The sequence below is a fragment of the Mauremys reevesii genome, linkage group 11 (genome assembly GCF_016161935.1).
Source record: "Mauremys reevesii isolate NIE-2019 linkage group 11, ASM1616193v1, whole genome shotgun sequence".
NCBI lineage: Eukaryota > Metazoa > Chordata > Testudines > Geoemydidae > Mauremys > Mauremys reevesii.
This window is the reverse complement of record NC_052633.1, coordinates 50,173,436-50,187,202: the sequence shown is the minus strand read 5'-3', so window position 1 is coordinate 50,187,202 and position 13,767 is coordinate 50,173,436. Positions and strand designations below refer to the sequence as shown.

At 39.4% G+C, this 13,767-nt stretch overlaps 1 protein-coding gene across 12 annotated transcripts in view; it reads left to right on the top strand.

Moving 5' to 3' along the window:
• FMNL2 (formin like 2) overlaps positions 1 to 13,767 on the top strand; it is a 269,726-nt gene that overhangs the window by 123,948 nt on the left and 132,011 nt on the right. For 3 of the 12 annotated variants that reach the window (XM_039494526.1, XM_039494527.1, XM_039494528.1), the window contains exon 1: positions 12,885 to 13,222. The exons of 7 other annotated variants lie outside the window; for them this stretch is intronic. In XM_039494526.1, coding sequence (XP_039350460.1) covers positions 13,073 to 13,222 — 150 coding nt within the window. In that variant the 5' untranslated portion in view covers positions 12,885 to 13,072. Of the gene's footprint in view, positions 1 to 11,083; positions 11,149 to 12,883; positions 13,223 to 13,767 lie in introns of those variants that run through there. 2 more of the 12 variants (XM_039494533.1, XM_039494532.1) reach the window with 2 other exon arrangements.

The following is a 13,767-nucleotide window of genomic DNA, read 5'->3' as shown; positions in this document are numbered from 1 at the left end:
AGAGAGCTGGGACTGCTGCTGCTTTCAGTGCTAATGCAATTTTGTGAAAGAACAGTGGGTGTAAACCATTGGCTAAAAGGTGTTGAGATCATGAGGACTAATCAAAACTCTCTGTGCTGATTGAGCCACAGACACTTTGGTCTACATCTTTGATTTCTTGGGATACTTTGCTTCTCTTTCTCAGATGTTCCCTAAAATGCCTTTAATTTTGGATTATGTGGTTTGCCTTATTGGGAGAGAGTTCATTTGAATGACTTCATAAAGCTGTGAGGTTTGCTTGGAGTGATTATTTAGAATGGGTGATTCAGCTACTGAATTGAAAATGAAATTGGGCTTTGAAGCTTTTTTTTAAGCAGTGAATTAGTGAAGCTTCAGCATTTCTAAAATCTGAAATGTATTAGGCTGAGTCTTAACTTTTGAATGGAACAAACAGCTATGTGGTAGGAATAATCATCCACCACCAAAATGTTCAAGACATTCCACAGATGAAACTTTGGAAAACAAATGTCAGAGGGATCTTCACTTCCCAGCAGCAGCAAACTTAATATACTTTTGCTTACTGCTCTTCATGTAATAAGAGGGAGAACCTAAGAGCAGTGTTACTAGTCAGTGGTATAAACTGCCGTTGCCAGGGCCAGAGCTATGCAGTTTGGGCACCGTGTTCAAGTAGTGGCCCTGCTCCCCATTGACAATAATGGCAAAACTCTAGTTGGCTTCAGTTACATGATCATCTGTGGCGATTGAACCTTATGCAAAGATAAATCTACCTGTATAGATCCATTTGCAGGATTGGGGCCAATAAGCAGTAACTTCTCTTCGGAAAACAAAGTTGAAGAGAGAGATTTCTGTTCTGAAATAGCAATGCAAATTTGCAGAGGATATTTCTCTCTGACTATATCCAACCTGAAAAAACTGAAGTTATAGTCTCTACACCAGGGGTCGGCAACCTTTCAGAAGTGCTGTGCCAAGTCTTCATTTATTCACTCTAATTTAAGGTTTCATGTGCCAGTAATACATGTTAACGTTTTTAGAAGGTCTCTTTCTATAAGTCTATAATATATAACTAAACTATTGTTGTATGTAAAGTAAATAAGGTATTTAAAATGTTTAAGAAGCTTCTTTTAAGATTAAAATAAAATGCAGCAACCCCCCAGACCGATGGCCAGGACCCGAGCAGTGTGAGTGCCACTGAAAATCAGCTCGCGTGCCACCTTCGGCACGTGTGCCATAGGTTGCCTACCCCTGCTCTAGACTGTTATCACCGCATAATAGATAGCAACCCTACAGACAAATCCTGTGAAGTGAGGCAGCCATTGAAGTTAAAAGGAGTTTCCAGTGTGCAGCACCACTACAGATGTGGTTTATAGTTACAATTTTTGCATTTACTAAATAGAAGGCAGTTTTAGACAAACACTTTGTAACCAATAATGCGCCTTCTGTTTAGCTAGTGCTACGCAATCAAGGTAAAATCCCAGCTGAAATACAAAAATGTGGAAATCTATTATGAATTATCTTTTTCACATCTCCCGTGATGTATTTATTTTTCTGTTGAATTGGTAACAGTTTTTTTGTGTGCATCATACAGCATCTAAGAGATTTTAGACATGAGTATTTAGAAGCGTAAGGTCAGTTTTTCAAAATAGCTCAGTTGCCAATTTAGACACCACAATTAGTACCTAGCTTTTCAAAAGAACTCACTTTAAAATATTATTCTTCCGTTGGGAAATGCCTCTCCTGAGTGAGTGGTGGTCTATTGATCTGAACACAGGACTGGGAACTAGAAACACCTGGATTCTGTATCCTACCTCTCCCACTCACTCCTGTGGTTTTGGCCATATTTCTTAATCTCTGCTTCAGAGTCTTCACCTGTAAAATGCTGAAAATAAAACTTACCCTCCCTGTGGGTGTTGTGAGGATTAATGTTTGTAAAGAGCTTTGAAGTTAAGTGCTGAGTATTTTTATAAATATATTTTGGGTTCCACTCCCCAATGCCAGTGTCCTGCTGCTGAGGCATTTCAGGCACTAGCCCAACTCAATGCACCTTTAGCTCTGCCCCCTTCAATGCAGGGATTTAAAATTCAAGTGGTTTTGAAAGCTGAGAAGAAATATTATATTTTATTCACAGAGCTGTAGTCATTCTTGCTGGCACCATTGTGTACACTTAGAACCATAGAAATGTAGGGCTGGAAGGGAACTCAAGAAATCACCATGTCCAGCCCCATGCGCCGAAGCAGAACCAAATAAACTTAGACCATCCCTGGCAAGTATTTTTTCAACCTGTTCTTAAAATCCTCCAGTGGTGGGAATTCCACAACCTCCCTTGGAGCATATTCTAGAGCTTAACTATCCTTATAGTTAGAAAGTTTTTCTTAATATCTAACTTAAATGTCCCTTACTGCAGATTAAGCCCTGTTACTTCTTACCCTTCAGTGGACATGGAGAACAATTCATCCCTGTCCTCTTTATAACAGCCCTTAACATATCTGAAGACTGTTTATTAGGTTTCCCCCCCCCCAGTCTTCTTTTCTCAAAATTAAGCACACCCAGTGTTTTCATAGGTCTTTCCTCATAGGTCAGGTGTTTTAAACCTAAGGTGTTTTCTAAATCACAGGTGCTTGTACTTTTACCTCTTTGAAAAAACAAACATGGAGGGATAGGAGGCATACAGCTGTGATGCTACTGATTTCTGTTAGAGTCTCCAAGGAACATCTGTGGTAATATTTGTTTCTCAGCAATGAAAACAGTTGTTAATTTGTCTCTCAATCACTTGGTCCTGTTGTGTTTGTGAGAACCCAGATCTCTAACTGCATCCTCATTGTCACTTCTTTTCAGAGACAGTTGTGTAAATTATCTTGAAGCATCATGAGAAAATTAAATAAAGGAGAAATACAAAGCTGCCTTCTAGCTTGCTGGACAATGAAGCAGTCATTTAATTTATGTGGAAACTGCAAGCTATACTAATGAGCTTATCCACATGCAATTGGAATGAGGAGCTGGTGGTGGACCACAGTGCAGCAGCTTTTCATACAGTAGCAACTTGTCACTCTTTACTTCATATCATCAAACTTTCCTTTGTATCACGGGTGTTCTGCTAAACTCAAGCTAAAAGGCCTTCGACCTTTGTATGAGTATATTTCATATTTCAGCCTCAGGCTTTGACCTAGTGTATAAAGTATCTTCTGAAAACTAAAGACTCAGTTGTCAACAAGTCATTGAATGTAAAAGAGGGTTTGATTATGCTGTTTGTAATCCTTTCCTTACAGAAAATCAGAGCATGGGTAAGAGGGAAGAGAACTCATACACTGATAGCATTAGTTTTAGACCAGTTTAAAAACAAAAAGGATTAGGACAATATGTACATTAATTTCAGGCTATTATGAATGCTACATAAAGTTAACAAACTTAGAATTCCTACAGTTGCCTCTAGGTTTTCTAAATAAACACACTGGGTCAGGGATTGAAAAGTCAAGTAGTACAGAAAGTTAAATTTAACTTAATTCCTTGCAAGAATATCTGGGGTTACTTTAGTAGACAGATGTTGATGCTAACTATTGTTGTACAGGCTTTTTCCTTGTCTCCTTACCCCAGTAAATGAGAGCTGTTTTACACAGAAATTATCACAGTAGGGGACAGTAATGGGAATGGAATAAAGAGGCTTTCACATCTAGGTCACCGGCTCAACTCAGTGCACTCCAGAGGTGACCAAATGCTATTGCCATCTGGTGGCTTGTATGAAGTGAGTTTGGGATTCTCAATGTAATTCTCAGCACAGAAAGAGAGAGAGAGAGAGAGAGAGAGAGAGAGTGTTCCACACCCGAAAAAGCCAACTATATTTGGCACTGACTGACGTGTTTGATAGAAATCTCAGAAAAGATTACTCTCTCCTCTTCACGTGTGGTTCCCCCAGAGTAGGCTGAGGCACATGTGGTGGGATTGTGACAGAGTTTCACTGCCATTACCTCTTTTGTTGACAGAGGACTGCAGTCTCTGGGGCTATCAGCCTCAAGGAGGAGGGTAAAAACAATATTAAAAAGTGATCATGTTACAAAATTATATCACATGTAGGCAGGTACCTTGCTGTCAGAGAGAGAGAGACCTGCTACTGTTGGGGGGAAATCAGAGAGGGAATATTGACAATGCAGTAATTACTGCAAGAGTGACCTGAGCTGCCTCTTCATATCAGCTGTGAATGTGTATCACAACAAAGAGTTCACACTGTGGAGAAGGGAATTTTGGCTTCTTTCTCAGTTCACAATATTCAAGCTTATTGACTCTTCATTTTCCAGCATTCAGTTACATCAGTCCATGTCACACGTGAAAAGGATGCTCACTGGTCTTGGAGTGACCCCCATTGTTTGCACAGTTCTGGCATGTGGCTGATGTGCTGGAAAGAATATGATCAGGATGCTTTCCTGTGCACAGGCTCTTTATAAATATTTGGAGTCTTAGTTTCTTGGGAGTTAAAAATCACACAACCAACCACCAACAAAAAACAATAGGTTTATCAAACTTCCATGTTAGAAAACACCTGACTGAAATGTCGGTCTGCAATTCAGGGCCCAGTCTCACACCCATTGAAGTCAAATGGATGTTTGCCATTAATTTCAGTCAAAGCAGTATTCAATCTTGAATAGCTGTCATGTTGGCTGCATTTTGAAATGGTTGATATATTTATTTATTTTGCACAGTGCTTTGTGGTCATTTAGAATGAAGAATGCTCTACAAATGTTAAATCTTGTAAAAAACTGGGGGTCAGTTGTTCTCTCACAGTTTATATTAAACATCAGTGGGAGCTATGCAGGTGCATGACAGGAGGGAGAAAAGTCTCTTGGGAATCTGCACTGCAGTACCCTTAAAAAGCAGTTATATAATTGGCTGGGAGTGGCAGATGTCACAGTTGCAGATAAAACATTTAATAGGGGATTGACTGGTTCAGGGAGCTGGTAAAGGGATACAAGAGCCTTTCCCACTAGGTCACCAGTTCAAGTGCAGACCAGATCAGGAGTGACTGAAAGTTGATACAAGCTACAAGTAGCCTACATGTATAGAGCTAGGAGGTCTCACTATAGTTCCTAGAGAACTGGTGTTACATCACAAAGCCACTGCCTCAACTGGCATCATCAAGGCACTCTCATAAATGAAGACTGAATAGATGGGAGGCTGAACTGGTTGCTCAGACCTTAAAGGAGGTCCCTCTGGATTAGGATTGGAGCAGTGAATGGAAGCATTAACTGCAGCTGGCCGGGCCTCACCTGTTCTGTGAATAGAGGATATCAGTCTCTAGTGTTGTAAATCTGCCCCTTTTCATACACACTAAATTCACTGATAAAAGGAAAGTGAAAGTTTAAAGGAACATTTACAAATAAAAATCCATATACTTGAACAAGGTTGAAGTCAGTATACACATAGTGTGTACACACAACTGCTCACACATACTGCTTTCCATACTGCATTTGTTATTTTTGCAATTTGCTGCCTTTGATTAGTTTCTTCTGATTTTAATTTCTGAGAAGACTGATTTAATGCCAAAAAATAAACCTGGATCCACTAAAGAGCCTGTAAGTTGCTCTCAGGTTTTCACTAGCCAGGAAGGAGGCTTGCCTTGTTCAGTTTCACATAGTTGGGAAGTACGGATTTGACTTATGAAGTAATGTTGGATTTACTTTGTAAGAACTCACCAGATATTAATAAAAGCTTAAAATGATTCAGGCTACAATGACTGCAATGCATATGAAGATGAAAAGAGTCTAGTTTAGTACATCATTGCAGAAACACTGAGGATAAAAACCAAATGGAGATAAAATTCAACAGACAATACCATTCGCACACTCAGTGTGCAACTGTAAGGCACTGAGAAGTTACACTGACGATCTGGAGAAATAACCTCATATTAAGAAATACCAGGTAGTGATAGGGAGTCCTTGCAGGTAATGCAATTTCTGGAATAAGGGACAAAACTTTGACATTAAAAATCTGAATCAAATTTACAAGGTCCAAGAATGCAATTCTTTTTCAAAATTGACTGTTAAAATGATAGTGAAAATCCCAAGGGCCTGATTCTTCTTTTGCTAACACTGGTGCAGATGAGGAATAATTCCATTGAAGTCAATGGAGTCACAGTGGTGTGAAGTGGGTTGAGAATTAGGCCCTTGGAATATAGATTATTCTGTCCTGTCATGGTGAGGTATTAGCAGTGGTTGCTCTCAATCACAGTTTTAGGTGGGAAAATCTTCTTACTGCTCCTGCATTCCTTAATGATGTGCAGTTCTGACAGTGTCTTTCAGCCCTGACATTTAACCTTGATTTTGTCTGTTATAGGTAGTGTGTGTGTGTGTGTGTGTGTATGTGTGTAAATCCTTTCACTTGAACACACTCCCTGAAGGACACTCCAATATTTGTGGCCCTGGTGCAGCTGCCCTGGATCTTTCCTCTGGAAGATAGAACAGTGCTATTAGGTTTACAGCGGTGAATTGCACATATCAAGTTCTTGGGATGAGACTACATCTACTTCATTTTAATTTAATTTTTAATGTTATTGATTTTAGGAGTGAGGCATTTACCAAGGTTCCTTGATAGCAGAATTGTCACCATACCAAGGAATGAAGATCAGACACGTGTATGCCCCTACCCATGGATGCGCTGGTGTTTTTGAAAGTGAAGGGATTTATGCTGTCCCAACAGTGGAGAAGAATGCTTAGAGGACTCAGATACCCTAGGGTTTATCTGTGTGTGCTTTTAATTCATAGTACATCTACCTTTATCATCATAATATCTAGGCATCAGAGTTTCTCTTTCCTAATGCAAATTTTAATTTGTTTTTCCCCCTTGCTGCTTCCTGAAAGTAACTGCCACTGATTTTTGTATGCTAGAGGTAGTTCACTCGGTGTTGTAATCCTCTCTGATAAACTCCGCCAGTACTGAAAAGTTGTCTAAATGTTGGTATTGTTTTTAGTCTAGTGGAAAATGAAGATTACTATAGATAGTTGTTCTAGTGGATTATGTTCACAGCTGTCTAATATAGGCTCAAAGCAAATGGTATAGCCTGAGACTCTAGGATGCAGATTTCCTGCCTGATTTTACCTAATCACATAGTTGTGCAGAACAAGAATTTACCTCAGGTATTTCTTGGTCTAAAGTTATGCTACTGTTGTCCTTGTTAGGAAGAAAAGCTATGAAACCGATTCTTCTAGCTCAGTGGTTCTCAAACTTTTCTGCTGGTGACCCCTTTCACGTAGCAAGCCTCTGAGTGCGACCCCTCCCCCCCACGATACATTAAAACACTTTTTTATATATTAAACACAATTATAAATTCTGGAGGCAAAGCGGGGTTTGGGGTGGAGGCTGACAGCTCGCGACCCCCCTCCAAGTAATAACTTGCGACCCCCGGAGGGGTCTTGACCCCCAGTTTTAGAATACCTGTTCTAGTTGCTGTTTGCAAGTAATGTATATTCTGTGTTAGAGAATTATATCCATCCCAGTGTGGGTTAAGTACGGTGTGTTCCCAGAGCCATTCTGTCATTGCGTGCAAGCAATGCCCCTCTGACATGTACCTTGGCCAAACCGGACGGTCTCTACGCAAAAGAATAAATGGACACAAATCCGACATCAAGAATTATAACTTTAAAAAACCAGTAGGAGAACACTTCAATCTCAATAAATACAGAATTAAAAGTGGTAATTCTTCAACAAAAAAACTTCAAAAACAGATTCCAAGAAGAAACTGCAGAACTGGAATTAATTTGCAAACTGGACACCATCAAATTAGGCCTGAACTGGGAGTAGATGGGTCACTACAAAAACTAATTTCCCCCTGCTGATACTCTCACCTTCTTGTCAACTGTTTGAAATGGGCCACCCTGATTATATTGAACTCATTAGCACTACAAAAGTGATTTTTCCGTCCTTCTTGTCAACTGTTGAGAATAGCCCACTTCCGCCTTAATTGAATTGGTTCGTTAGCACTGACCCCCTACTTGGTAAGGCAACTCCCATCTTTTCATATGCTGTGTATTTATACCTCCCTACTGTATTTTCCACTACATGCATCTGATGAAGTGGGTTTTAGCCCATGAAAGCTTATGCTTAAATAAATTTGTTAGTCTCTAAGGTGCCACAAGGACTCTTCGTTGTTTTTGCTGATACAGACTAACATGGCTACCACTCTGAAATCTGTTTTGAATGTACTCCAGGGTTCAAGTTCATTTGAATTGGGACATTGTTCATATTTCTGTGGAAGAAAAGAGTGATGACTGTGTGTACTTCAAAAGTGACTGGGTATGGATTTGTATGTTGTGCCATCATAACACTCTTGCAGTGTATGGTGCTATCATAAGACAGAGTGACAGCCATTCTGGAGTTCAGTCTTCCAGTCCTTAGCACAACTATCACTGAATGCAATTGGAGTTTGCCTGAATAAGGACTACTGGACCAAGGTCCTGGATTTAGGTAATTTGATCCAGGATAAATTTGGGATCATGAGCGCTAGGAAGAATCTCAGCCAAATGTTGCCCGAGGGTGATGATAAATCAGGGGTAGGCAACCTATGGCATGGGTGCTGAAGGCGGCACGCGAGCTGATTTTCAGTGGCACTCACACTGTCCAGGTCCTGGCCACCAGTCCGGGGGGCTCTGCATTTTAATTTAATTTTAAATGAAGCTTCTTAAACATTTTAAAAGCCTTATTTACTTTACATACAACAATAGTTTAGTTATATATTATAGACTTATAGAAAGAGACCTTCTAAAAATGGTAAAATGTATTACTTGCACGCAAAACCTTAAATTAAAGTGAATAAATGAAGACTTGGCACAACACTTCTGAAAGGTTGCCGACCCCTGTGATAAATCATAATGGATAATCTTTGTTTTCCTGATGCATGTGTATCTGGAGCATGGCAGTTTCTCCTGTACCCTTGTACCTGCTATGGGAAATGGATTAATCCTGGGGATTTACAATACCATCTCTAATATTTTAGGGGTAACTATTAAAGATGGCCTAGCAATGCATTAGGACCTTTCAGGAGAAGTAATTGATTAATACCTCTCTGTCGTATTTGCTGGTTAGATATTAATATAATTCCTGGAAAAGATATGGGATTATGTGATTTATTAAAGAAGGTTTCTTTCAAAATGATAAAACTTAATGACTAATGAGAGCAGTAGTTTATTGCACTTCAGAAGAGATACTTATATTTTTAGTTAGATATTTTTTCATTACTGTGTTTATTTGGTTTTAAATTTTTGTTGAGACTTTTCATTTTTATGAAAAACAGGGACTAATAGCTGAGATAACCCTAGTGCAGGCATGTTTTTGCAAGCTTCCTTTGTACAGCTTTGCTGCTGATACAGCTCAATTTTGAACTTCACATATGCTGCTCAAGTCCTGGAGCCTCCCTTAAGCAAGACTAAAAAATGCTACTGAACGGTGTGGAAGTTCTATGATATTAACTAGAATGAATCCATCCAACTGCTTTTAATTTGTTACCATGTCTCCTTGGTGCTTTAACCCACTGTGATACTTCACCTCAATGTCAGTAAGTCAGTGATTATCTGAATTTTTACAGACCCAGCATTCAGGAGAGTTTAGAGCTTTACCAGTCCTGGCTCCTTTTTCTTTCATTGAAACATAAAAGTGACTCCTTACGTGCTGATAGCAAGAGGGAACCTTTCTGTGAAATTCTCCTCCATGCAGGGAGACAGTCTGACATCTTAGGTGTGAAAGCTGGCAGGTCTACAGCAACACCAATTTGTTTAGGAAGGAAGTGAGATTCAGAAAATTATCCTTTTTGCACATTTTCTCTGCATAATACTGAACCTGTGCTTATATATCACACTAATATGTTTGTGCAGTTTTATGTTTAAGAGGCTTCAGTCTAATACACTTTTAAAACAACGATTTTCTTTGTCCAGGGGACACACAAGCAAACCACCAAATCTGTCAAAAAGTAAAAGACTTCTTATTGTGAGGCCATTATTAATGGACACTGGAACTGATTAGACTGTCAACTATGTATATAGTGTATACTATATATTTAGTATAGTCATACATATGTTTGACTATCTATTTTGCTAAACAAATAGACTTAATATAATCTAAATAGTGAGATATGCTAGGCAAAAATCTGCTCTTAGATTCCCCTGGAAGAGCCCCACTACAACAGTCTGCTCTCCCTTTGGGAATGTCATACATGTAGGAAGAACAAAATTATCAGAATTGAAATCTGTGTGGATCTGAGATGAGGATTTTGCTCATGATGTAAACCCCACATGTTTGTTAATGTTGTGTTCCTCTGATGTACTGCTGCCAACAGATTTCCTAGATGAAGAGATGGCTAAATAATGAAACTAATGTGCACTAAAACATTGGGCCATATTATCCCATAACTTTTTAAAGCAGAATTCCCCATAGAAATCAATGAGAAACTCTCCCTAAAAATAGTTGGTACAATGTGATCCTTCCTTGTATTCCCAGATACAGAAGTGCTAAATCCTGCCCTATCTAAAATTGCATAGGTTGAAGATATGGTAGAATTTAGCCCACCTATGGCTTGGAAACTTAACATCCAAAGTCTCTTGGTAAAAAGTTTGCTGTCAGTTTTCAAGCTGCAGAGAATAATTGAAAATCCATTTTTTCCTCAAAAAGAGAAAGATATTTTTAAACTGCAATCTGAGCAACTGATAGCACAATATATTATGATGTTATATGATACACAATAGAACTCCTTAACTACTTATATCAACTCGATCCCTTTTAACTGGTGAATTTATTACTATTTAATATTGATGTCATGTTGGCTATATTGTTTATAATGGAAAATGGGAGTGAAAATTAGATGTCTGATTAGCCAGTCAATGAGGCTCTAGGTGATGATGTAGTTTGCATATATCATAACTTGAATAGGGATTTATTTTTACCAAGTTTAAAGAGACACTGTCAAAGCCCAAAACTGACCCATCGTTTTTTACCTGTATAATTCCACGCTGTTCATACACACATGCTTTTGCTAAAGAATGGCAGGTATCTAGCAATGAGAATTATCCTCCCAGACTAAATCAGAGGCATATTGTGTCTTAATTTTTTTCAGTAGAACTTCCCATTAATGGAAAGATATCACACTCAGCATGCATGTGAGAAGAAGAGGAAATAATGGTGAGGAAACAGATTTCAATTTCAGGTTTCCAAAGAATTTTTCTAAACAACAGTTTGTAAAATCAGATGTTTGGAATGTTGAAAAATACCTTGGCAGGGACCTTCATGTTAGCACTGAATGCAGTTGGGCTGAGGAGGCTGCCTTTGGGATGCAGAAAATTCAGGTTCAAGGCTGAATCAGCACTAGAATTCAGATGGAGTTGTGCTGAAATCTTTGGAGCTGTTCTTGAGAGATTTCAGTCCCATAAGTGGAAATGGAAAATAGGCTCTTTAGGGATCCAACCCTGAACTAAAATGGTAGGGTTGGGCTTAGATACCCCTCTCCTCTAAAAGGGCTTTGGGGTTGTGACCGTCTTCTAGCGTGAACTGTGGGTGATTTACACTTGTAACTGAATTTCTATGAAAACTCTTGGAGGACAAAAGGATGTAAAAAGCTGAATCAGTTCAGTCAATCTACAGATAAACTTTATTTTGTTTTAAACTGGAGAACTAAATGAATCCCCTTGTGTGACCTCATGTTACAGAAGAGTTTGGTCCTTAGCAATGAAGCTCTGTTTACATTAGTTTTGGTGAGCTTTACTCTTTCTGAGTGGGTGGACTTTAAAATGCTGAGATTAGATGGCTACTCTAGTATTTTGGCCTTCTTCCAGATGCTTATAGCCTTCCCGGAGAAGGATAACACAGCTTTGTAGAAAACAGAAAGTGTTGACATCCAGAACACATTGAGTGGGTGTAGTAAGTTCAGCCAGCTGGGGTCATGTCCCCCTGGCCTGCCATCCAGGCTTAGCTAGTTTAGGAGTGCAGGGAATAGATGTGAAGAGAAAGCACAGCAGAGTCCAGTGCACACAGTTGAAGGATACACCCCTAGAGCCTGTTTCCTAGAAATCTGCAGACAACATTTAGGTGTGCTCTGTTGCTGGAAAATAGCTTGTTTTTTGTTCTTAACTGTAGTTATTTCCTGTTGCCTCTCAGTGGCTCATGTTGTATTAATTTTAACATACTGTTTTGCTCTTGAAGGAGTGAGGAAAAAGCAATTCCTGTTTTGCAGCAGCTTTTTTTGTAGGTCAGGAAAGGAACTGGACACTAATGTGGATCACAACATGACTGAAGGAAGGTCACTTTTATATCCTTGAGCACATCACAAAATTAGCCTTTGTCACTTGCCACAGCTGCTAACAATGCCTTGGTAAAGAACAAAGAATGAACATCTCAGCCTGGCCTTGAACCACGATTCTGAAAACAAGGACCACAAGGCTTTACTAGCCCAGGCTGCCATCTGGTCTTTTATGCAATGCAATAAAGTAATCCCTTTGAATACAGCCACAAGATTGTGGAACAATGAAAGGTATTCAGGAAGTGTGTTTATTGTTATTGTGTTCTCGGTTCAGGGATATATTGTGGATAGCTCTGCGCCTGTGCAGGAGGATCAGAAGCAAAGAGAGAACAAGAAATACTCCCTCTGTCTTGCACAGATGCACAAGGGACAGTCAGTCCATCTATCTCAGCAGTTATGTTGAACTCATCATTGTAGCATCTGAACATCTGAGCTCAGTCTTGGTCCTGGCACTGCAAGCTTGCAGGGACAGAGGTGATGTAGCTCCAGCAGCCCTAGGAACAACAGTCTAGCATGACAAAAGTGGCAAGTTGGGGTGGGACCATGGATACCAGCCAGCAGAGGAGATCAAGTGCAAGCGGAGCACATGTAATGTCCTTTCAAGGGGCGACATTGACTCTGATCATGGCTGGTAGGGACATTGTGACCTGGGCAGGCAAAATGCCTCTGGAGCCTGCTGTTCAGCATACAGTGCCCTGGGTTCTGGTGTGAAAGCTGGAATAGAGCCACACGGATACAAAGCTGAAACAAAGCTAGTCAGGCACTGGATCCTTTTGAATGTTGCTCGTTTTACCACTGTCATGTTGAAACATGAAACCATTGTGGAATAGTCAAGTGAAAGCTGTACTGTATGAAATATACTTGACTGGAATGAGACTAAATCATGACAACTCTTGGTATGCAGTGCTGTTACCAAATCATCTGGACTCACGTTGCAGTGACAATTTGGATATAATTGAGGTTAGTTTCATAGGCTAAATAATGCATATTTCTATGATGTGCTATTGGTTCTATTTTTAACTCTTCAGCAGTTCCATACTCAGTAGATTTCCTAACATTTGCCCTCAGTTTTCCATCTGCTGATTTAATTAAGTTAAGTTCTGGTTTTTATACTGTGAATCCAGAGTAAACGAAATAGAAACCTTACCTACATTATTTGGCACTTAGCAGTAGACATGAATAATTTTGGAATTTATGGGGAAAAAGAGAAGTTATGTGTTTTGGGAGCCAAAATATGATTGGCAAGCAAGACCTTGAAGTCAGCTCTTTGCAGTATGGGATCCAGTTGCAGATATTTGTAAGTGTGATGTTCCAGAGTTCTGTTTGTAGGTGTATTTGGGGAATCAGAAATCTCATCCACCATCTCAAGGTATAGGGTATACAGATTTCACATTGCTTTTTCAGATGTGCATAAAAAAATATTGTGGTTTGCCTTTTTATTGATTCTAAAAACACTTTTGAATATATATGACTTGAAAATATGATCTTAGAGAAAGGATGAACTT